The sequence below is a fragment of the Notothenia rossii genome (assembly GCF_949606895.1).
Source record: "Notothenia rossii genome assembly, chromosome: 5".
NCBI lineage: Eukaryota > Metazoa > Chordata > Actinopteri > Perciformes > Nototheniidae > Notothenia > Notothenia rossii.
Window position 1 is genome coordinate 37,556,365 of NC_136903.1, and position 25,246 is coordinate 37,581,610.

The 25,246-nt window shown below is 42.0% G+C and overlaps 1 protein-coding gene and 1 long non-coding RNA gene across 6 annotated transcripts in view; one reads left to right on the forward strand and one right to left on the reverse strand.

Moving 5' to 3' along the window:
* Positions 1 to 25,246, forward strand: part of LOC307040448 — a 25,664-nt gene continuing 418 nt past the window's right edge. Inside the window, exons 1-2 of the long non-coding RNA XR_013808493.1 lie at positions 1 to 256; positions 23,879 to 24,001. This is a non-coding gene — a long non-coding RNA (uncharacterized lncRNA). The remainder of the gene's footprint in view (positions 257 to 23,878; positions 24,002 to 25,246) is intronic.
* The window catches only part of LOC307040447 (paired box protein Pax-6-like), a 22,919-nt gene continuing 16,634 nt past the window's right edge, over positions 18,962 to 25,246 (reverse strand). For all 5 annotated transcript variants that reach the window (XM_079683286.1, XM_079683287.1, XM_079683285.1 and 2 more), the window contains 6 exons: positions 23,824 to 23,976; positions 22,938 to 23,020; positions 22,540 to 22,690; positions 21,939 to 22,048; positions 20,579 to 20,720; positions 18,962 to 19,918 (listed from right to left, as the gene is read on the reverse strand). In XM_079683286.1, the coding sequence (XP_079539412.1) occupies positions 19,836 to 19,918; positions 20,579 to 20,720; positions 21,939 to 22,048; positions 22,540 to 22,690; positions 22,938 to 23,020; positions 23,824 to 23,976 (722 nt within the window). In that variant the 3' untranslated portion in view covers positions 18,962 to 19,835. The remainder of the gene's footprint in view (positions 19,919 to 20,578; positions 20,721 to 21,938; positions 22,049 to 22,539; positions 22,691 to 22,937; positions 23,021 to 23,823; positions 23,977 to 25,246) is intronic.

A 25,246-nucleotide genomic window follows, 5' to 3' on the forward strand; every position in this document is an offset into this window, starting at 1 on the left:
GAATAGTTAACGGAGGGAGCACAGCTATTAACAATTTTTGCAATTTCATTGTATCATTGTTTTATCAAACACTGTTAACTTGTTAAATAGGCTTCCTGGACTATGTTCAGCTAATCCTGGGCTCAGAGCTAAACAACCCTACACCACTCCTTCACTGCGAGTGGGAACCAGGGACCACTCCACAGAAACCACCTGCTATCCTGGCACCAAAATAGTGGAACAAGAGGATTGATGCAAATTCGCCTCCTATGCAAAGGTTCGGTTCCTAATTTTTTTAACAAGAGCGATACATTTGCTTGATTACGTTTCGCGCTAGCCAATCAGCAGTGAGAATCCCAACATGTGGTCACTGACGTTGTTGAATCTTAACCAAATCATCAGCCCTTGGCTCTGGCTCAGAGTTTTTTACATCTGTTCAGAAACTTGACAAATATCAGTGTTTATAAATGTACAAACCACAGAATGTCAATAGCATGGCGAATGAATCTGCTGCTTTATTTATTATATGTCGATATCAGGGTTTCCGCTACGATTTTTTCTTGCCGGTCAAGTGTCCGGAAATAATTAATTTTACCGGACAAATTTTAAACTTACAGGTCGTGTTTCAATAATAATAATAATAATAATAATAATAATAATAATAATTGTGTAGCAGTTTCCGTTAGCAGGTAATTATGGGCTCAGAACAGTCTCATAATACACACATGCACACAGAAGGATTCACACTTGTACTTCATGATCCACAAAAGGATTTACACTTGTATTTCCGGATCCACACTTGTGTTTTTCAATGCACACACAAACTAGTGTTCCGTTTCATATACATGTAAATAAAATCCAAACACAGGAAAAAGTTTTACATATGTATTTTTGATCCATACATACTGTATTTGTTTTCCGTTTAAAACCCCTGAACCTGCAAACACAAACTGCTTTCTGTGCAGGGATCGCTGTGCATTTGTGTTAGGGTTTTTTGAGACTCCCCTGACGCTCACCCGATTCGTACTTGTAATTTATCTCATCTATAGGCAATCAGATGTCAAATTGAGGCTTAAAAATATGAGATAATCCATGATCTTCGGTGTGGTTAGCTATGAATCTTCCTGTGCAACAGTACAGTAGGCCCACACAAACTGCAGAACACTGGTGCTTTGGGAACACTCAAATTATTTAATTCCCATTTAAAATCAGGAGACTAAATACGAACATTGTGTGTGTGTGTGTGTGTGTGTGTGTGTGTGTGTGTGTGTGTGTGTGTGTGTGTGTGTGTGTGTGTGTGTGTGTGTGTGTGTGTGTGTGTGTGTGTGTGTGTGTGTGTGTGTCATACTTGCCAACCCTCCCGATTTTCGCGGGACACTCCCGCATTTCTCCCGATTTCTGACAAACTCAGATTTACTCACGACCATAGCCGTGGGAACATGTTTCAAATGGGGGGTGCTGTGGGGATGACACCAGGGCTGGTTCTGACCAATGTGCTGCTAGGCAAGATTTTAGCTGGCAATGAAAAACCTCTACAAAAGACCAATACACTGCAAAAAGAGAAATATATTGACATGGTGCACAGCTTATATAACAAGGCTTCAAATTTATTATATATTATAACATGTTTTAATTGTGGGGGTGGACTTCACATCCTCTCGGGGTGTCCGGGGGTACCCCCCCGGGAAGATTTTTTTAACATTTTAAACTAAAATGCTTCAATTTGGTGCACTTTGAGCGCCCAATTAGAGACTGATCTAGGGGGTACAACTCTAAAACGCCCATATGAAAAAGATCGGTTTGCATTTTATTCATCAAATAAGTAGGTATGTGAACATTTCCAATAACCTACCATAGCCAATAACAAATACATGTAACTTATTTTATTTGTGTTGTTCATTCATATCTTATTTTACCAGTTAACATTTATTTATTTATGTATATTTTAAAATCTCTCCAGTTTTAAACAATATTTTTGGTTTACTGTCCTATAGTATACATTGCAATGATTTCAAACCTGTTTTTATTTATCCTAATAATTATAAAGGTGTGCCTTGGAAATATTTGTTTACATAAATTGTGATCAAAACGTTATCTCAGTGGGTCTCAAACCCACTGAGATAACTTCGACTAAAGTGAACTATCTAAGCCCTCAGAGTCCTTTACCTCACTGAGCCTCTCAGTCTGACAGGAGAGGACTCTCCCTCCACATTATTGTAGAAACAGCTTCTTATATCCGTTAGCGCAGCAGAAGCTAACAACAATCCCCGCCGGTACCGCGGTATCCCCTCTCTCTATCTCTCTCACTTGTGAAAGCGGGTTCAGAGGTTTTAAACGGAAAACAAATATGTGTGGATAAAAAATACACATTTAAAACTTTTTTCTGTATTAGGATTTTATTTACATGTATATTAAACGGAACACATTTGTGTGTGCATTTAAAAACACAAGTGTGGATCCGGAAATACAAGTGTGAATCCTTTTGCGGATCATGAAAAACAAGTGTGAATCCTTCTGTGTGCATGAGATTTTTCTGAGCCCATAGGTAATTATCGGACTATGACCGGATATGCTGATGTTTAAAACTCACTTAATGGGGCTCATTTTTATATTGTTTTAGTTTATAATCATAACAGATCGAAAAGTTCAGATGAATTTTTCAATATGCGCTTCCACAAATAACAAACAACATAATTATTACATGCTTATAGTAGATGAAGTACATTATTCAAAAGTTTACATTAACTTTGAATAATAACACTGGAGAACCGGAGCATCTCTTTTCCTCTCTCCCTCCCTCTTTCTCCTGACAGCCCGTCTCATGCAGCTCGCTAAACAGCCGGCGGGGCTTCACGTGATCATGCAGAGCTGCGTGTCTGTGTCAGACTCAGTAGCTGATCTGATCTCTCTCGCGTCCGGTTATACTTCACTCGCGTTTATGTCCATATCGATCAGATCCAGCTCTCCTGATCGACCTTTATAGAGAGCACAGATCAAACTATTAAGAGTGAATATCGGCCGATAATGACCGGCGGCCGATGGATCGGAGCATCCCTAATTATTACCGGACATTTTGACCGGCAGGTTTTTTATAAATGTTACCAGCTAAAAACGGAAATTACCGGCTCACTGAGACCCTGGTCTGTATGACGTTATTGGAGTGCGGACGGAGCAGCTGCAACGTTAGCTTGCTTAGCCCAGTGGTTCTCAAACTTTTTCTGCCTTTCCCCACTTTGAACAGGTGGGCCTTTTCAAGCCCCCCCTGTTCCTCATCGCTTCAATAAAATGGTAGGCCAAGCTTAAAATTGTCAAATGTATCGTTCTATAACAGGGGTCTCCAACCTTTTTTAGGATGAGAGCTACTTTCAAAAAATAAAACAAGTCGTGAGCTACTTTTACTCCTCTTTTTTTGTTTTTTTGCAGTGTATATATTTAGCACATTTTAACATTATTATATGCTTACCTTTAACCTTTGTGAGCTGTTTGGGTCTGTGGGACCCTTTTCAGTGTTTACTGAAAGAAAATGTATGCAATTTAATTATTTGAACCTGCTTTATTTGGGGGTGGACCTCACATCCTCTCGGGGGGTCCGGGGGCATGCACCCCCGAGAAGATTTATTTTGAAGTGAAATGCATCAATCTGATGCAATTTGAGCACAAAATGAAATTATTGATACAGCTCTCAACACTCATATGAAAGGGAGCTGTATACTTTTCAATAATCCAAACATTTTTAGAATATGATCACAACCAATAACAAATCATTTAAACTTGTTTATTCTTATCTTATGTTCTTCTTACCTATAGCATTCTTTCTTTTAATTTATGCATATTTTACTAATCTGTCATGATCTGTCTGTGTTGTGTTTTTCCTTGTCTAGATCTGTCTTTGATTTCCTGTCTGTGCGTGTTCCCTCCTAGCTGTTCCCTCCTACCTGTTTTCTTGATTGTGTTCACCTAGTGCCCCTGTGTTTTCTCCTCCCACCTCACCTGTCTCGTGTTTCCTTGATTAGACCTGTGTGTATTTAAGTTCTGTTTTTTCTGTCTGTCATTGTTAGTTCGTCGTTTGTCTGTGACTGTGTTCACCGGGGAGTGTTCTGTTTGTCCGTGTATCCTTGAAATAAAAATATTTTCAGTGTTATCTACATTTGGGTCCTGCTTGCTTCGCTCACCCGTAACAGAACGAACCAACCAAAGATGGACCCAGCAGACTGCCTGTACGAGGTGAAGTACAATTTAATGTGCTTTAAAAACGACTGTCGATATGCCTCCAGTAGTGAAGAGAGGCAGTCAATTATAAGTAACCTCAAGGCCCTGGTTAAAGGAGTTACTACCCGAGTGGGTGGAGGACTTTTTCGGTAACTTTGAGGTCAAACCTGTTTCCCGGCCTGCTACCCCCTGGCATGCTAGCCCCCTGCCGGCCACAGTTCCCAACAAGGCTCCTTTCAAGGACACTTTCGCTGGGTCTCGTTTGGCCTTTGGAGGACCTCTGAGCCTCCACAAGGCTTCAAGGCAGCATGGAAGGAAGCGCAAGGTCAGGATTCCAGCCCCGGCAGCCATGGTTCCGGCTCCGGTCCTAGCCTCAGCAGCCATGGTTCCGGCTCCGTTACCGGCCCCAGCAGCCATGATCCCAGCCCCAGAAGCCATGGTTCCGGCCCTGGTTCCGGCACCAGCAGCCATGATCCCTCCTCTAGTCCCAACTCAAGTCCCTTCTCTAGTCCCTTCTCTAGTCCCTACTCAATTCCCTTCTCAAGTCCCTTCTCAAGTCCCTCCTCTAGTCACTTCCCTAGTCCCTTCTCTAGTCCCTTCTCAAGTCCCCTCTCTATTCCCTCCTCTAGTCCCTTCCCAAGTCCCTTCTCAAGTCCCTCCTCTAGTCCCTTCTCCAGTCCCTTCTCTAGTCCCTTCTCCAGTCCCCTCTCTAGTCCCTCCTCTAGTCCCTTCCCAAGTCCCTTCTTTAGTCCCTTCTCTGGTCCCCTCTCTAGTCCCCTCTTTAGTTCCCTCTCCAGTCCCTCCCCTAGTCCCTTCCCTAGTCCCTTCCCAAGTCCCTTCCCTAGTCCCTTCTCAGGACCCCTCTCTAGTCCCTTCCCAAGTCCCTTCTTTAGTCCCTTCTCTAGTCCCTTCTATAGCCCCTTCTCTAGTCCCCTCTCCAGTTTCCTCTCGAGTCCCTGCTCAAGTTCCCTCTCGAGTCCCCTCTCGAGCCCCCTCTCAAGCCACCTCTCGAGTTCCCTCTCGAGTCCCCTCTCCAGTTTCCTCTCAAGTCTCCCCTCAAGTCTCCTCTCGAGTTCCCTCTCAAGTTCCCTCTCGAGTCCCCTCTCCAGTTTCCTCTCAAGTCTCCCCTCAAGTCTTCTCTTGAGTTCCCTCTCGAGTCCCCTCTCAAGTCACCTCTCGAGTCCCCTCTCAAGTCTCCTCTCGAGTTCCCTCTCAAGTCTCCTCTCAAGTTCCCTCTCAAGTCCCCTTTCAAGTCACCTCTCGAGTCCCCTCTCAAGTCCCTACTCCATGTCCTGTGCCGTTGGAGGCCCCGCTAACTACTCTTCTGCCGGGGGTCCTGCCAATTCTATGACCCCATGTCATGTTCCGTTGGAGGTCCCACTGAGAGTCCTGCCTATCCCATGTCTTGTTCCGTTGGAGGTCCCGCCGTCATCTGTCTCGCTGGGGGTCCTGCCAACTCCTGGTCCTCTTCTGTGAGGGATCCTGCCGAAGCCTGTCCCACTGGCTCTTGTTCCTGTCCGGCCGACACCAGGTCCTGCCCGGCCTCCGGAGTTGTCCCGTCGCCGCCTTCTTAGCCCTCGGGGCCGGCCCCCTGAGAGCCGCGGTCTTTGCCTTTGAGCCCGGCCCCCTGAGTGCCATGGTCTTCACCCTCGAGCCCGGCCCCCTGAGTGCCACGGTCTTCGCTCTCGAGCCTGGCCCCCTAACTTTCTCGGCCGCGGCCCTCGCCCTCGGGCCCGGCCCCCTGACTCTTCCAGCCACTGCCTTTGCCCTCATGCTCGGCCCCCTGAGTTCACACGCTGTGGCCTTCGCCCCTCCATGGACTCTGCCTTGCCCCCGGGTCGTCCGCCCGAGACCCCCTCCATGGTCTCTGCCTTGCTCCCGGGCCGTCCGCCCGAGATCCCTTCCGGGCCCTCCGCTGTGCTCCTGGGCTGTCAGCCCAAACCCGTCCTCCTGACTCCCTCCACCCACCCTAGTGGCCCTAGTTTTGTGTCCCTCCTCCGGTCCACCTCCACCCACCCTGCTGGACGTTGGTTTTTTTGGACGTTTATTGGACTGTTTTGGGGCGTCTGGGGTCCGTCCCTTGATGGGGGTTAATGTCACAATCTGTCTGTGTTGTGTTTTGTCTTGTCTAGATTTGTCTTTGGTTTCCTGTCTGTTTGTGTTCCCTCCTACCTATTCCCTCCTACCTGTTTTCTTGATTGTGTTCACCTGGTGCCCCTGTGTTTTCTCCTCCCTCCTCACCTGTCTCTTGTTTCCTTGATTAGTCCTGTGTGTATTTAAGTTCTGTTTTTTCTGTCTTTCATTGTTGGTTCGTCGTTTGTCTGTGACTGTGTTCACCGGGGAGTGTTCTGTTTGTCCGTGTATCCTTGAAATAAAGGTATTTTCAGTGTTATCTGCATTAGGGTCCTGCTTGCTTCGCTCACCCGTAACACTAATCACTCCCCTTTTGAACTGTTTTATTTGTTTACTGTCCTATAGTACACACGTTGGAATGATTTCTTACTTTATTTTTTACAACAAGCCTATATTAAGTATATAAAGGTGTGCTCTCTCTCTTTCTGTCTCGCTCGCTCACAGAGGCTGTGTGCTCCTCCATGGCGATGACGGCTTGCGTTATAAAATAATAATAAACATTGGCCTATTTGTAAAGTGGGGGGACACAAACGGGATTTCGAAAAGTGTCACGGCTAAACTCCTTATGAAGTGGTGAGGTGCCGCTCCACATTGCTTTTCTTCCCGAATGCAACGCTGTTGTGTGTGTGTGTGTGTGAGAGTGTTTCACATGTATGAGAGATTTTTACCTATGTCTGTAAATTATTTTGGTTTCAGTTGTGTGTGTGTGTGTGTGAGCAGGCTCGGATTGGCCATCGGGAGATTCAGGACTTTTCCCGGTGGGCCGCTGCCGTTGGTGGGCTGCTGCCTTCGGTGGGCCGCTGGCTCTGGCATAAGTGGGCCGTGGACTTTCACAGCGCCGCTGCGCCGGTACCGCATCCGCCTCCGAATCCGGCGCCACAAACACCCGCCATTGCGAGGCTCCGGCGGCTCCGGCGCAGCGGTGCTGTGAAAGTCCACCGCTGTTGCGAGTCTCCAGCTGTAACAGTCCACTACCGCCCTCGATTACCCAGGTTCGATTCCGGCCCAAAAAAGAGTGTGAGAGTCAGGCAGAACCGCAGAGACAGGTTCAGCCACGACTCGAAATGCAGGACTCAGGATCCAGAACTCACGATCCAGGACTCAGGATGCAGGACTCAGGATGCAGGACTCAGGATCCAGGACTCAGGATACATTGTTACAGCAGAAAAGGGCCAAAGACGGCTTAACGTTATCTAAGCATGCATAAAAAAGTACTAAAGATAAAAAAAGATATTGTAATAAAAGAAATTACACATTTTACAAGAAGACACCCTTTTGACTGATGGGCCTTTTGGTGTGATCGCGCCCTTTATCTTTCAAGAGACTGGACGTTGAAGAAAGCCTCCTCCATTTAGGAGTCCCTGGTTAGGGTTAGCACTATACAGACTTTTGGCAGTGGCACAAAGTTGTGTTCTAAAGTTCAACTCTGCGCAGAAATAGTTGAACTCATGCGTTCATGAACAACTCCACATTATAAATTGATTCTTGATATTTGTAAATGTCTTTATTGAACAAGGGACATGCATACAAATAAGTTAATCTAGAAAAGAGATTTTTGAATGCCAGTTTTGAGCTAATAGCTGATTTCCGTCTGCAATCCCGATACAGGTACACAGACCCAAAACCATTATTTATTGTCTATCATATTTACAATTATCAAGACGGATTAAGATCAAGATTTATACGGTGGCCGACAGGTGCAAACCGTGCTACAACGGCCCGCAAAACTTCCATAAGGAGAAACGCACTGCAGCTTCAGAAACGATGCAAATACGTGCTGACGTTCAGGATTATAAAGTTGTTCAAATGTCTCTGTCAGTGTTTGCCATCTCATAACTGTAAGTGTTTGTCAGTATATCTGAAATGACCAGGTTAGCTACGTTAGCTAGCTAGCTTACAGCAGATCTGAAATAATGTCAGATGAATCATGTGATAACATTCATAAAATAATACGATTAAACTTATATTTTAGGAAGCTTTCCAACAACAGAGACAGTTTTATAATCCCAGAACGTTAACAAGTGCTCCGGTCCCAGCTGTGTGCGTCACTTTTTAGTGTCCCTGGTTTCCGTTGTGTTTTGAGCTTCTTCGTTGGTGCAGCGCTTTTAGTAAACACCGCTCCTGTTTAATCAAGTTTGTGAATGCTGCATATGTTGTCAAGTTGGTGTAGTTGTATCTTTATTAACATGTGTTCAGGCATGTTTGTGTTTTTTTATTTGCATTGTTTTTGAAACTGCAGCGTTTTTCTAATGGAAGTGTTTTGGGCCGTTTTGACGCGTTTGCACCCGTTGGCAGTGGCGGCCGGCCCATAGGGGCGCTAGGGGTGCCGCCCCCCCTCTTCCCACATATTTAATTGTCATTAAAAATTCAAAATAAATAAAAAAATATATTTCCAAAAGATATATATTTTTTATTTTTATTTTTAAAGAACAAGGTAAATATTATATAGTTGGTATCAGTAAAATGTATAATCTACAATAAAATCTCGTTTAAAATTGTTTTACGATGTCTAAAGTTACTGATAAGTCACATGTTTCCTGGCTGGCCACAGCGTGTATCATTACCCTCTCTCGTCCGGGCGGTAGAAAGGAGCCCTCAGCCAGAGCAGCAGCAGCCAACAAGCTGACTGTTTCTATCTGTAAACTATGCCGCCGAAACATAGTTTCAGCCAATCAGCGTTGTCAGATCTGATGCTCAAAGGGCACCCTTTCAGCGCCCTGGCCTGTGTGTCTGTGAGTTGTTTGGGCTCGTATCCAAGGTGACGCTACAGTAGTTGTCTGCAGGTGTAGACTCCGTTGCTAGTGGATCGCCGGAGCTGTAGATTAACATTTACATGCTTATTGTAGTTGTAAGGGCAATGCCTGTGGCACCATGGAGCATATGTGTGGGCTGGACCTGTATTTTAAAGGAAAGGAGTGATCAGATTGTCGAGTTGTCGATTCTTGTTCAGTTTTCATCTTCCTCACCCTCTCAGACTTTGAGTTACGCGCTGCTAAAGAGACGCGCTACCATGGAAACCAAACAATGGTGTAGCTGTATTAAAGTCCGAGTGGAAACAGTCGTGAGTACACACACACACACACACACACACACACACACACACACACACACACACACACACACACACAATTTTTGTATTTAGTCTAATGAATTAAATAATTTGAGTCTTCCCAAAACACCAGTGTTCTGCAGTTCCCCCCCCCCCCCCCTCTAACATCACCAGAAGTCATAATTTAAGGGGTCATTTCTCAAAAAATCGGACCGCCCTAGTATGGTTTTTGTCACCATTTCCATAGCCCCACCAAAAATATTTTCCACCAGCCGCCACTGCCCGTCGGCCTACATAGATATAAGACTATTTCTGTCAATCATGCATGTTAATGTATTCCTTATCCTCTGTATACCATTGCTTTCAATGGTTTGGTAGTAGTTTATAATAATAATAATAATAATAATAATAATAATAGTTTATCCATAACCCCCCCCAAAAATGCATGTTTTACTCTAAAAGTCTTGAAAGTGTGGCATATAGGCATTGCTACAATAACATTGCTACAATAACAAATTAATAGACACAAGGTTATAAACACTTTTCCCTTAATTGAGTTCCACCTGATAGTTCCTGGCTAAGTGTTTATTCTTCTATTCAGAGCTCAGCAGAGGACAGTAAACACAGGCGCACATTATTTGGGGTAAATGTTGATCCAAGGCGGCGTTAGCCATTCTTAGGACGTCCAGAGCCGGCCAACTTACTTCAGTTAGTGGCGCTGACAACCATTCAGTTTGTTAAGTCAGCGTTAAGCTCCCGTCGTTATGAGTCAAGCTGAACTCTTGACTGAGCATCCCGACTGGAATTCTCACCATTCTGTCACTCATTCTCCCCCGGCAGCAACAAAGTGAGCCAGCGTGCTGAGGGCTTCAGGTGGAGACTGTGAACGCTGAAAGCTCTCACAGAGCAGCTCTGAGGACGTATTTAGATGTGCTGCAGCTGTATTGAGATGTACTGAGCCGTATTAAGACGTAGGGACGGAGTATTGAAGCTGCATTGAGAAGCACTGAGGTTGAATTGAGATGTTTTGAGCCATATTTAAATTTAACTGAAGCCGTATTGAAGCTGTATTGAGATGTATCAGAGCACAGCTAATTGAAGCTGAGCAGCAGAGAATGTCGTGCTTTGTAGCTCGATGGGATTGTCCATGCTGCAGCAGCAAGGTATTATGGTCTAAAGGGATCCTTCATGCTATTGTGGTGTAAGGAGATTGTCCACAGTCGAGAGTGAGAAAAGGAGAAAAGCCATGAAGAGAAGGAGCACTCGAGCTGCCAGAGGTGATGTAAGTCTGCTCTGCTGTGTGTTGTCTGTCTGAGCTCTGTGTCCCCATGGCAGAGCCGGGCTCAGATTAAATGTGTCCAGTGTGTGGCCCAGTCCAGCCTCGCTGTGTGATGTGTGGCCCCGGCCAGCCTCTCCATTTAATACGTGGATCAGTTTGACCTCCACATTTGATGTGCAGAGCAGCCTAACCCTTCCTTTGTCCAGAAGAAAAGCCACTAATACTGAGAGCAAAGACCTTTACAAGGCTGGCTCAGGAGTTAGTGTGATACACCCCACACTCTGCCTGATGCTACACTGAATGGCCATTTGGTCATCACTCCGTTAGGCTGTCTTACATTTCAATCAGTCTGGCATTTTAAATATTTAACAGCAACAGAACATACTGACAAAAAACTATTAAAAAAGTTAATTTTTGAGTTTAGGAACAGTATTTTGTCGACACAATGTCACATGCAATTATTCTTTTATAGTAGTCATAGCGTTTAGTAGTCTCATTTACCCACCTATTAGCAACTGCTGTTTTTACGACACATAGACGCATTAGTCGTTTACCAGTGGGATATAAAACGTGAATATCTCTCCCGCTTGTGTTAAGCACAGACCCCATTTCCGGTGTTTAACACAAAAAATGCGGGAACTAAAAGTGATAAAATGCTTAATCATATACCAATTGTTGGACTCATTACTGCACCACTCTGTTCCCATCAGTCCTTAAAGTCTTACCTTTGAAATCAGCAGCCACAGGACTTGCATGTCTGTAGGTCTATCTCCATGACAACTGAGTGAGCTCCATCCACTGTTGCTCCTTAAAGACCAAGAAGCAGCTAAAGCTGCATAAAGCGCTAGCAAGTGGACACTCACTTACTTAAGACTTTGGCTTTTTTCTACCACTGTGAGCACTGTCAGCTGTTTATTTGTTAAAACCACTTTCAAACAAAGATTTAGTCCTCATGAAAACCCCCCAGCTGCCTTTTTTCCAATGATACAGCAATGAAGGTAAAGCAATTATTACTGTAATTAAAACACTACACTAGGAAGGAAGCCCACTGTAGTCCCACCCCAGATTTAATTTCTTTATCAACTCTACAGTGGCATGGTGGCTTAGGTACAGGGGGGAGTGTGGCCTCTACTGAGCTCACTGTTAGTGGTTTGATACCCAACTCCTGCTGTCAACCTGTCGAAGTGTTCTTGGAAGAGATACTTAACCCCATATGGTTCCTATAGGCAGGAAGTAAGGAAGGATAGATGGATACTGTATTGATCCCTCTTTGGGACATTGCTTTGTCACAGCAACATTGTTAGAAGGCACTACACAAATTCATCAAAACAAATGTTTTCAATATTTCAATTATTGCCGAAGAAAACGTTCTCACGTTCTTCACAGCGCACAAAGAATACAAAAGTATTGATGAATTAAAGTGAATAGGTTCTGCCTTAAACAACGGCAACATTATATGAAACGTTTTTAATGCAGAATAATTCAAGTCAGAATGTATCCAGTTGTGCAATGAAGCCTAAGTCCTTACAATATTTCTGATTCCTTGTCAATTGATCTCCACACATAACCTGAACATTATATGAAAATATGAGATGTTTCATATGTGCATAATATGTAGCTTCTTCGTGCCATATGTGTGATGAAAAAGTTTTTGTGTAGCTGAAAGAATTCTCAGCCTTCAATGGTATCTACCATTAGAAGGGATTGTATTTATTTCACAGTGATGCTAAGTGGGGTGGGGGGGGGAGTGTTTTGATAGGAATCCCCCATTGACAAAAAAAATAATTCAGTTGAAAAGCTCCCATTGTGATCCTACAGCAGGTCTTTATTCCGGTATTATCAGAGTCTGCAGGACAGCCCCCCCCCCTACAATAACAGTGTGTTTCTGGAGGCTGTGTACAGTGTCTTTGATTGAAATGAAGATGTCAGAGTGACTGAGACAATGAGCTGATTCCCATCTGCTCACTGGGTTTCATTTCACTTCTCCATTATCTCTCTGCCTGTCTCTTTATTAATCTGTGAAAAGGCAGAATGCTTCCCTGTCACAATACAACCCGCTGTGATTACCATGCAAATGTTTTTCATTAGGATGTAGATGATCAACATAATGATGATTTTTAATTAGAATGTAAATGATGGTTATTTGTATGAAGACATCAGCAGCTGGGAGAGGACTGTGACAGCAAGCTGCTTTCTGTGTGTGTGTGTGTGTGTGTGTGTGTGTGTGTGTGTGTGTGTGTGTGTGTGTGTGTGTGTGTGTGTGTGTGTGTGTGTGTGTGTGTGTGTGTGTGTGTGTGTGTGTGTGTGTGTGTGTGTGTGTGTGTGTGTGTGTGTGTGTGTGTGTGTGTGTGAGCGTGTGTGTGTGTGTGTGTGTGTGTGTGTGTGTGTGTGTGTGTGTGTGTGTGTGTGTGTGTCTGTCTGTCTGTACAAGTGTTATAAACATTCGTTGAGGTTTGTTTAATACAAAAAAACTCAGTTTATCCATTGAATAACTTACTTCAAATTAACAATTTGGGGGATTCTAAGGATTTATAGGTCTGAGGATTAATATTTTGTTTATGGTGAAAAGCCTCATTCTCAAACCTAGATAAAAGCTTTGGGTCTTGAGTCTGAGTCCAAATATATTCTGTGAGAATCAGAATCCTTTATCCGTCCCAAAAAGGGGAAAATTCACATTGTTACAGCAAATTTGAGACAAAAAAAATAGAACACTATTACACATAAAAGGTATGTACATAGTATCTCAAATTAAAATTATTATCATTTACAGAAGTACTCATTCAGGTAGACAGGTTAGTAGCAGCAGTATTTATAAAATAAACATCGTATTTTCCGGACTACAAGTCACGCCCGAGTATAAGTCGCTCTTGTCAAAAAACTTGTCGTTAAGAGGAATAAAACATATATAAGTCGATTCAGTGTATAAGTCGCATTTATCCACTGAAGTCTTCATCCTCTGTGTCGCTGTCAGAGGTCGCGTTAACCGAATATTTTCCGTCTATGACGGATTTTTTTTAACAATGACGGAAAAATCTGAAAGCAGTCGGTCATTTTGACGGATTCAAACAAACACGGAACAGCACCAAAGTTTCCCTGCAGCGAGGCTCCGGTGTTATGCATGCCTGCCAAAAAGGAAATGATACTGTTTCCAAACCCAACTTTGTCGTACAAATCATTGAAATGTCTGTGAGGTTTGGCTTTACACTGTGAGCACTCCCGCGAGGTGCAGTGGGCATGCATAACACGGCGCTTACAGTTCACGAGCATGCGCCCCGCCCCTTGTTGACAGTTCACGACTGTGCTCTCCGCCCCCACACCCCCGTTAACAGTTCATAACTGTGCTCTCTCTCTCCCAGCCAGGCAAAAAACGCGACTTATAGTTCGGATAAATCGGTAAGTGTAACATTGGTATATGACATTAGTAAATATTGTTATTGCACATTGTTACGTAAATAATCTTGTTACAGTATTGGATGGACTAACTAAGAGTAGTCACCAAGAGTGAAGACTCATTGAACCCTTACACCTGACCAACATAGGAGGCCTTAAATGAAAGGCACATGGGGGTGAGGGGAATATGCATGGTAACAGACATATGCCTATATTTCTTATACACCAGTGTGAAGTGGTACAAATTATGATAATATAATACATCAAATTGAATTAACCATGGACTGAGTAAGACTAAATGACAACACAAAGTTTTGAAAATCAAAGAATAGGATTTCTTTATAAAATCCTCACATATACGTACTATTATCAGAGCGCAACATTTATGAACGAGAGAATGCAATTCCTGAAGAGATTGTTAGTGGGAATGCTTTATGCTGAAAAGCTGACGCAAAACTGCTATGCTGAAATGTAATGTGTAAGAAGAAAGTGAAGAATTTAGATTGAAGTGAGACATGAACACAGGGGGCTTGAATGTTTGATGAGAGAAGAAAAGAAAGTAACAATTATTGGAAAAGCAGCAGAATATTTGAACTGCAAACTTTTGAACTAACTTGATGGCAAATGATCTGTCGCCATGCCAACGGCATTTGATGACACCCCATAATACGCTTAGATGCGTTGATGGCTGCATCGTTACCAAACCTGTGAAGTTTTGGGCCGTTTGGAGCATTTTTACTGAAGTTATGAGAAAACCGTGTTTCAAGGCGAGCATTGTGTTGCCATGGCAACGACATTTGAAGAAATCTCAAAACTCTCACGTAGATGTCTTCACGGCTGGACTGTTAGCACACATGTGAAGTTTGAGCACTTTTTGAACATTTTCATAGGAGTTAATGTATAGCGACATGGTCTTTTATGGCGAGAGATGCGTTTCCATGAAAACAGCATATGATGACACCCCATAATTGACGTAGAGCTGTTGAGGGCAGGACCATTAACCATTATCTGAAGTCTGCTGCTCCGAGCATGTCAGTTGGAGTGATGACGTCATCGTGTTCCATGACACAGGTGTTTATATTTGAGCTAACGAGGTGTCCAGAGATCAAAGGTTTCCATCGTTCTGAATGAGAGATAAACCTCTTGCATGTGAACGTTTTGTTGAAGAACCGTAACAGATATCGGTGAAATTTCAAAACGTGAAGCATCTCAAGGACCTTGAGTATCTGAAGTGTACTTTCGGGTCAATAATGAGGCCTTTTTGGCAGATTAACTAAAGCTGTGTGGCTGCTGCTGTGAGGAAATATCAGTCTGAAATTACAACGGGATTTAATTGAGGCATGTTGAAAGTTTTTGTAACTTCATGCCCTCAAGAGGAATTTTGTTTAATTATTTTTTGATTAATTATTTGTCATTTTTCAAGCTACGAGATGTTTTGCTACGTTTGTCATGAAAAATGATGTCTCAGGAATGTAGGGTTTGGGAATTATGGCAGTTTTAAAAAAATATATGAAGGCACATTTCAAACGGTCCTCCTCTCTAGCTGTGACATCATGCACTCTGCCTTAACGAGCTGTGCAATGTTAAAGTTAAAATGTTAAAAATATGATGAATTATGGGCTATATCTCAGGAATTATGAAAGTTATGAATGAGAGCTGAACGTTTTGATGTTTGAACGGAGTTTCTGCGATGTGGAATGTGGGAGAAGAAGAGGGCCAAAATAACAGGCGGAATAATAAAGATTTTTGTGCGTAGAAGAACAGATAGTTGGAATGCTGTTAACAGCATTCCAACTATCTGTTCTTCTACGCAGCATTCCCACTAAACTAGCTTTGATGCAGCAGTACATGAAGCAGTAAAAACAGCTGTTTGAGGTAGAAACAGCTACCATCACAAGCAACGGCACTGTCCATGGTTCTGAAACAACGGCACATGATGAATGTTATATGTACATGTCAATATGTACTGCAGGAGTCAGTCTGCATGTGGGGGATATTGACCAATATTGTTTATTCATGCCTTGATTTATGATAAGCTGCAAATGTAATAGGCTAAATATATTAGGAAACATGTGCTCTGATAATGATTCTTCACACTCATTATCAATACGGTCACACACACACACACACACACACACACACACACACACACACACACACACACACACACACACACACACACACACACACACACACACACACACACACACACACACACACACACACACACACACACACACACACACACGCACGCACGCACGCACGCACGCACGCACGCACGCACACACACACACTGTTATGACCGGAGTGATCTAATGATCTTGTCATCCCTCTTGTTACAGTGCTGGAAGCCCTCATTGATCACTCTCTAAATGCTCTTTGATGATTAGAGTTCCTATTGTGCTGTTTGATGCAGACAGTAATTGATAGGTGCTGACATGATGAGAATTGTGGGAGATGTAATGGAATGAAACTTTTCAGAGTGGAGCTGCAGGTCATCTGTTTCGGATCCCCTCTCTCTTTCTCTCTGTGACAGCCGTCAGCTCCTCTTTCTCTCTCTTTCTTCCAGGCTTTTGTTAGGTAAATGAGGAGAGGTCGACCCCATTCTCATTTTGCAGCCACCCGCTGGCCGCTGGAAGACAGGAAGAGATGACAGGCTGAGTGAATGAATGAAACAGAAGGAGAGAGCCAATGAATAGCTTTTTCCTATTCAAGTGTGTCAATTCTGAATTCGCAGTGTATGAATTTTGCGTGTACCTTTGTGTGTGTGTGTGTGTGTGTGTGTGTGTGTGTGTGTGTGTGTGTGTGTGTGTGTGTGTGTGTGTGTGTGTGTGTGTGTGTGTGTGTGTGTGTGTGTGTGTGTGTGTGTGTGTGTGTGTGTGTGTGTGTGTGTGTGTGTGTGTGTGTGTGTGTGTGTGTGTGTGTGTGTGTGTGTGTGTCCTACTACACCACACATTTTCGATTTCTGCTTGCTTTGGAGTTCGATATACCCTATTGGATGCAACATTGGATTGATTTAATATTTATATGGTCACAGCTATAGAATATAAAATGTAAACATAATTTGATACAGATAAAGAAAGGTTAAAATAAATATTCCAGGTAATTTAAGTTTGATTTTAACCCAGTGCCTGAAGAAGCATGTTTCCAGGAATAGTTTTTGCTGCCCCAATGGAAATGTTAATAGTTATTAATAAGATTATATTTATATAATAAAAAATATGTTCAGATTGTAGGTAGGATTTCTTTAGAAACATCCATTATGTCCTTTATCTTGGGCAGAAAAGCACCTGCATGATTATTTGTTGAGAAATCATTCACACAATCGCTGTAATTTTTTGATTCATGAAACCAAACCCAAATGATGGTAGTAAATACACATACACGCTACAAATGGAGAACAAAACAGCAAAAGGTGTTGTTCCAACATAATTGATATATTACAAAAGTGGAAGTCACTGGCTATATTTTCTTTTGTGAAAATAGTTTTTATTGAATAAAACTCTGCATTTTCCACTGGAAGTGTATCGAGGAAGAATGGCGTGCGCGATAAGCTCTTTTTTTTGCTCAATAACGGTGAATAGTAAGTGGACTGCATTTATAAAGTGCTTTAACATATACAAGTAGGCACTTACCTACTCAAACAGAGGCAGATAGTCTACCATGCAAGGTGCCACCTGCTCAAGGGATACTATTTTTTAATTCACACAACGTTGGCCATGCCATCAGGGGCAACTAAAGGTTCTTTATCTTGTCCAAAGATACATCGACATGTTGACTGCAGGGAACTGGGATCGAATCCCCAACCTTCCGATTGTTAGACAACCACACTACCTCAGTAATGGCTAACTGAACCTGACCAATGATGCTGATGTTTATGCTGGCTCCCTGAATGCACCATCAAACCACTAATCGTTGTGATACTGAGGGGAAACAAAGACATGCCCACCATGGCATCATAATATTACCATTATTTATGTGTTGGTGCAGTGCTGCCAACTTTGAACTTGAAGACAACCAAAACCAAGAATGTCCTCTGTGGCTGCCAACTGAGTACTGGGTACTGTGCAACTTCATGGACTTTGACCCATCATTTTTGAGCCAATGGGAAGGTGCTAATCCCAAAAGTAAATGTAAGCAAAGACATTCTCAAAATGGTCCTATGTTTGTTGCTACTTAGGTGGTGGGTGAACAGGAACAGTGTTGTATGCTTCCTTTGATTGTTTTTGATTGATTGTTCCGCACAGAAGGCAGCCTCCAACGCATTAACGATGCCTTCAGAGCAATCCAGTTAGACTTAACCTGCCTCAGTGCCACCGAAAAGTTGGCAGTGCGAGTGCCCCGTGTCTTTGAGTCTCCACACGCTGCATGTGTATGGCCTCTAACTCTAACTGGATTTTCTTGTGTTGTGTAGTAGTGCCATACGAGTAAGCTTAAATTGCCTTTAAGTGCTTGTTTTTGTATCCTTCTGTTGTCTGCATACTAGGAACCCTGCTCTATGCTGTGCAGGTTCAGGAGGAACAATATGTTTCCTCAAACACTGCATTAACAGGGTACCCCAATCTAGCTAGCAAACAAGCTATCTAGTGGGAGTTATTGTGGCTAACTTGCTCTAAATACTGATTAGCTTGGCACACGCTTCGGCTCCCTGGCCTGCAGGTAGTCACTACTGCTTCATAGTTCCTGCACCACTTATTATATAGATAATCATTTGTCTTGCCACTTCTGTTGCAAACATATTTATCTAACACCAACACCTTCTTTAAATGACCCAGTAGAACCCAGTAAAAAGATTTACCACAATCCTCCAGAACAGCTCCAATGTTTCCTATCATAGATTCACCAAGGATGGTTCAACAAAACATTCTATTAATACAACCAAAACAATATACATATAACATAACAAGGATTATAATTGAAATAACTTTATTATGGAAACCTTCCCAGATCACTGGAGAAGACAAATACTTTACACTTTCAAATTAGAAACAGATTTACATCCCAGACACAGTCTTATGTTCACTTTTCATAAACAAGCATTGAGGCCTCCAGTCGTTCAATGGTTTGTTAACCGTTTAATTTCTGGACATACAAACTTTGGTCAAACAAACTGATATTTTTGTCCTTAAACCTTTATCAGTTTCTCATTCCATGCTAGTTAGCAAATCACATCCAGGTCAAGTTTTTACAATACCAAACATATATCACCAGAATCCACATTCTGAAATTCTATACACATTCCCGGCCGGAGCTTTTGGAATCAGCTGATGAAACAAATTCACAGCAGAGAGTTCATTTCAAGTTTCATTAAGTTCTTCCCTTTATGTTTCAGTCAAAGTCTTTTTTGCTACATACACCAATGTGATATACATCAGGAACTGAAAGTTGAGGTAATGTGTCTTCCCAAAGATTTTCCACATGGACACTCAGCGTTTTATTCCTATATGGAGTTTAGTGTTGCCAGAGGATGGGCCAGCTTCCTGAGCTTCCAGAGAACAGCTCGGGACAGAGCTTTCTGTTCTGGGCTTCAAGGGCAGAACTCTCAAAGACCTTTTATCCTCTTGCACTGGTTTGTGGTGATATTTAAATCCTTCAGTTGGAAGATTGATCATCCTTCTGTCCTGCTTGTCACCGGAATTGTTGCACAAACACTAATCAGAGTAATTCCTGCGGTGCAGTTTCTTTTTGTCAATGACTGGTGCATTCACATTCAGGCTATAAAATAGGAATAGGGGATGCTTTAAGGTCCCATACAGTCCTGTTGCAGAAGTCCTGTTGCTGTCAGAAATGACATCACTACAGGCGTGGCCAGTACTGTGACATATCCACTTCATTTCCTGGAACTTGCAATGGAACTGAGACCCCGGGGGAAATCAGACCTGATGAGATGGAGCAAAGGGATCATTAGAGTTGACAGACATACCAAAACAAAGTCTAATGGTGTGTTTTTCCTGTATGCAAACCCATAATGTATAGAATTCACACAAGGCATTAAAATCAAAAAACGTGCAGATGGTTGGAAAGACCTAAAAGAAGCTCTGTATATTTTTATTTTATCTAAGTATGTTTTAGTTTTTGTCTGGAAAGCTCTCCCTGGACCTTCTATCTTCATTTATGAAAATTGTACAGCTACTGTAATCATTGTGCAAACCGACAGAACTCTATTTTAAATACTAGGGGAAATTCCGAAAATACCAAAAATCATCAAGTTTTGTGTGATTTGAAGAAAATGAACAATATTTCCATTTGATGGAATGCTGCACAACATGATATATTGTGCTGTGATATGAACTGTTGTTGTGTTGTTCAATTGGGTTGGCCTCTCAGTTTTCCGTTTTGTTATTAATGTGCATTTGGTGACGTGTTGATGTTAAGAGTCTAACGGGTAAGGCTTTAATGTTCTCAAAGCTTCCCCCAAATGTTGCATTTACATTTAAACAATTCTATTATCCCACTTGTGAAGACACTGACATCAATCAAAGGTATTATAGAGGAGGGGAGGGTTGAGGAGAATCAACTGTAGTCAGTTTACTTCCTACCTGTTGACGATGTTGCGGAGGACGTCATTGACTGGCTGTTGATGTGTGGCTGCATGTGTGGAGGAGTATAGGTCTCATAACTTCTTCCATTTAAAGTTGGGCTGGTGGGCAGCATGCAGGAATAAGAGCTCTGGCTGGATGCCTGGAAACATCAAATCATTTTGAACATTAAAACCAGAATGTAACACCCTGATGAGCCATTCTCCATTGGGTTGGTCATATGCAACATTAGCAGTGTTGTTAAAGTCTTGTAACTATCGTAAGAAAATTAACTAAGCTGTTCATTTTACATTGCATGCAATTCCCTTTCAAATTGCTTAAGTAATACTTTATTTTCCCTCAGGAAAGGCTACTTTAAACAAGCCATATAAGTGTGAAGAGGTATTTTCATTCAAAGACCCCCTCCCCCCACTGATGGGTGAAACCAATACACCCAAGCTTAAATCTGCAGATCCTGTATATGTTCGATAAGTTCCAAAATGTACGTATGTGAATACTTTTTGGTCCCACAAGGTTTAGCTCCCAGTATTATGTGTCTTTATTCATGTTGGTGGTCTGAGACCCTTCCGTAATCCATGATCAAACATTGTCTGGATCCATCTAATACAATGTGTAACCAAACCATGTGACATAGCAACAATTAAATGAGCCTCAACTTCTTTGCTACATATATCAGTGTTTGTTTTGCTGGAGGCTCTGAGTCCAGAAACTGATTTTGAAATGGAGGTTTTTGAGGTTGTCAAAAATAATGTTAAAGCTGCTAAGTTCAGTTCTACCGACCCAATGTTTCCTTGGACATTGGGTCGGAAGAAACAATTGTCACATTGTAACGACCAAATCATAAAAGCCTGTATAAACTGTGAACCATAACTCAAATGAAAACATCCCAACCATTTGGCTTGGGAGAACCAATCAGAACACAACTCCTCTCCTGCTATAAGGTAAGATTGCACAGCTGCCAGACTCACACTTGGTTAGGGCAACACCTTATATATATACACTGGAATCCTATAAGGTTCCCTCAAGTGAGCGGAAGTAAGACCTTGCCGATCCAGGTGGATCCAGGTTTGGCGGTAAACTCTCATACTGTAGACGCAATAGGTTGTGATAGGTCAATTAGTAAATCCAATTAACGGGTAGAAGTGAATTCAGGCCCCCCAACACCACCAGGATCATGATAAGCCAAGTTCATGCAAGACAAACATTCCCACAAAGATGTTTAAAGCAACTGTGTCAACACATTGACCATCACATGTATATCAGCACAACCCTAACCCTAAGCCTAATCCCAGCTGAAGCCAGATGGGTGTTGCAGTGATTGGTTAGTTGTGTGTTCTGCTGTTTAGTCGAGTAATCTTACTTGCATAGGCAGACTGGCAGCCATACTAAAGCTGGGCATTGTGGGTAGGCCATAGCTGTTGGACAGAACTGAATCCGACCTTCCCAACATGGATCCTGAAGAGAAGGACACTAGAGAGGATGGAGAAATGAACAGAACAATGAGATTTGTTATATTCCATGCAATGTAACCGTACATACAAGCTATTATAATGTCTTTATGACATTGGTGGACGCAGTAGAGATCATTGGTCATTGTTTGGAAATCACAAATAAACGTATATGGCAAAACACACGGCTAAAGTGAGCAAGCTGTTGCAACAGAGACATTTTAGAAAAACAGCTATCCATGTTTTGTATTTTGCCAAGATTTGCTTGAATTTTGTGTTTCTGTTAGGACACAAGATACATAGATGATGCCATAGGAGTGGTCTGAGAAGTTTCTATACATATTTGCAATTTATTTGAAACTTGAGGAAATATTGTAATACTCTGGTCAAGAAAATCCCATGCTCCATCCAACAAACAAACAACATGTCTTCTGTGAAAAAAGGCCTGTTGAAACATGCTTTAAAATACATTTTGTGTGGTAGAGTATGCAATTGTATGTAGTATTACAGTACCTGGTGTAGCAGGTTGTGGTATGGGCTGGTAAACACTTGTGTTGAAGCTGCTGCTGATGGGGATATGGTTGGAAGAGCTGGACACCTGGCGACGTTGGTTTCTCAGTTTCTCCTCTCTTCTCCACTTTGCTCGTCTATTGGAAAACCAAACCTGCACATGCAATGATAGAAATGAGGTTAAGAGAGGGCTTCAAATGTCTTCCTTTTAATGTCTTCACCTTTTAAACAACACTAATGTGGCCATATGCAAACCGGTTATATTCATCGTATTAAGGATTGGGGTTAGGTCAATTAAAGGGTTTGATAAAAACGTATATTATTGCAACACACACAAGCACTAAGACATTCTGACTGTACTGACTTGTAAGCCTAAGTAAATCATATGACATGGAGCTTACCTGTATTCTGGCCTCCGGAAGGTCTATTTTGTTGGCAAGGCGTTCTCGGGCAAACACATCTGGATAGTGAGTCCTTTCAAACTCTGGAAGAAAAACACATTGTGTCATGACAGGATAGTATGCTGTTTCTAATTTAAAGTAATGTATTTATAATGAAGCATTGTTTTCCAAAATCTGTAACACCTTGTCAAATGAAATGTTGTACTGTATGTTATATACAGTATGCCCTCCATGGCAAGAATACTTGATTAAAAAGATCAAATATTTACAAAGTATTCAAATTGGTTGATGTTCATCTTGCTTTATGCAGATGACTGATGCCTGTATTTGTTTCAGGGCATAGACCCAACTCCACCCAGTCCAATCAGGGAAGGTATATGAGACAAATTGACCTAATGCTCTCAACATTTCAGAAAATGGTTAACTTAACTGGATGATGTAAGAGACATTTGCCATTTCCAGAACACCAGGCATGTCTTGTAGCTTGATACATTCAATCTTCATGAACATTAATTAGGCAGTAGAACACAGTAACACAACACGTGCAACGTGCAATTGTGTCTATTGAGACTTCAACAACAACCATCCCTTATTAGCCAAACAAAAAAGCACCAAAATCAGGCTTTTTAATGAGGAATAAGTGATTCAGTTGGTGATTCATTTGATATCCTAATTGCCTTTACGGTAGTTGAAACAGTTTGAACAGGGTTAGTGATGTCATCATGTGAACATCCCTATAGTTGTCATATGGGAACATTTGGAATCTGACTGGCCTCAGTTCAGTCAAAGTGGAGGTGTTCCTCACTTCAGACATATAGAGAAAAGACGTATACTGTTTTAATGTGTGTGGAGCTGTACGATGTTTTGATACACAACTTCCATGTACCTTTCTCCAGTGCTTCTATCTGCTCCTGAGTGAAAGACGTTCTGTTTCTCTGCAGCTTCCTCTTCAGCTGGAGCCTCATCTGAGTCTCCTCTGAGTCGTCACCGTTGGAACTTCCTGATATGGTGTTCTCCCCCCCCTCCGCCTGCGGACACTCTGCGCACAGGAAGGAAGGTACAAGGTATTGTTGAAAATGGAGAAAATGAAGGTGAACCTCAAACTTATCTTAAGTATGGTATGGGAGTAAATATAGTTTTGACCAACAACATAAACATGTATATAAATCACAATGTTTTAGAAAAAATCTAGTCTGTTTTTTAAACTAACCATAGCACTCAAACAGCTTTATTAAGGCTGATTAATGACAAGGAAATTCGTTTTTCATGTTACTTCAGGTGAGTTTGTTTCACAGATTTATGATATTAACATTTATGTTTTTCAAGAAAAACATTTTCCTAACACATCCCCCCTCTGAGCATCATACTGTAATTTGTCCGCATATTCGTGTAAAATGCTCATATTAGTATGGAATAATGTTCTTTATGTTCAAATGCTTTGATGACAGTGTTATCCAATTGATGTGTTAACAAATGCTTGATTTTAAAAAGTGTATAGATGTACTCATACCTCAATACTTATCAGGTATGTTATGCTAATCTGTATGCTACCTGCATTAAAATAAGCTGTGTATACTTTTTATAATTACATTTTCTTTTAAATATATTGCTTTGTATAATACATACAAATAATATGAGTACAACATTAAGATAAATGATTAAAAACAAAGACTGTTTTATTTAACTATTTTTATTTTCTTTTTGATATATTATACTTTTATAAAGTTTTTTTTGTATCTGTGTGCACAAAATAATATTAAATTATATTGCTTTGTATACTATTTAACAATAATATGTTTATAATATTAATATAGGTTCTTGTAAGCATTACACCTTCATAACGTTTTAATTCTTCGTATCTGCAATCAAAAGAAGCGTTTACCCCATATAAGCTTAAGCGCTGTCCAGGTATTTCCAACTAAATGAGTGGCTCCACTATTTCACTAAAACACACCCTTGATCAGTACACGATAAAATGCGTTGTATTCCAATTAATGCGAGGTAAAGTGAAGGTACAGGCCCTTCAGAGAGGAGATCTCCAACATGTGATCCCTGAGCAGACGAGCGCTCCAGTCCCTCCCTGTGGAACTCGTGTTATTTGTGGTGCTAGCCTAATTATTCATTATCCCCAGCAGACAGAGACTGCAAAACAGAATGAAGCCATTGCTCAGTGTCACAGTCAGTCAGGCAGAAAGAGACACAAATGAGAGAAGACGCCCCCTTCTCCCTCCCCTGCTCACACACACACACACACACACACACACACACACACACACACACACACACACACACACACACACACACACACA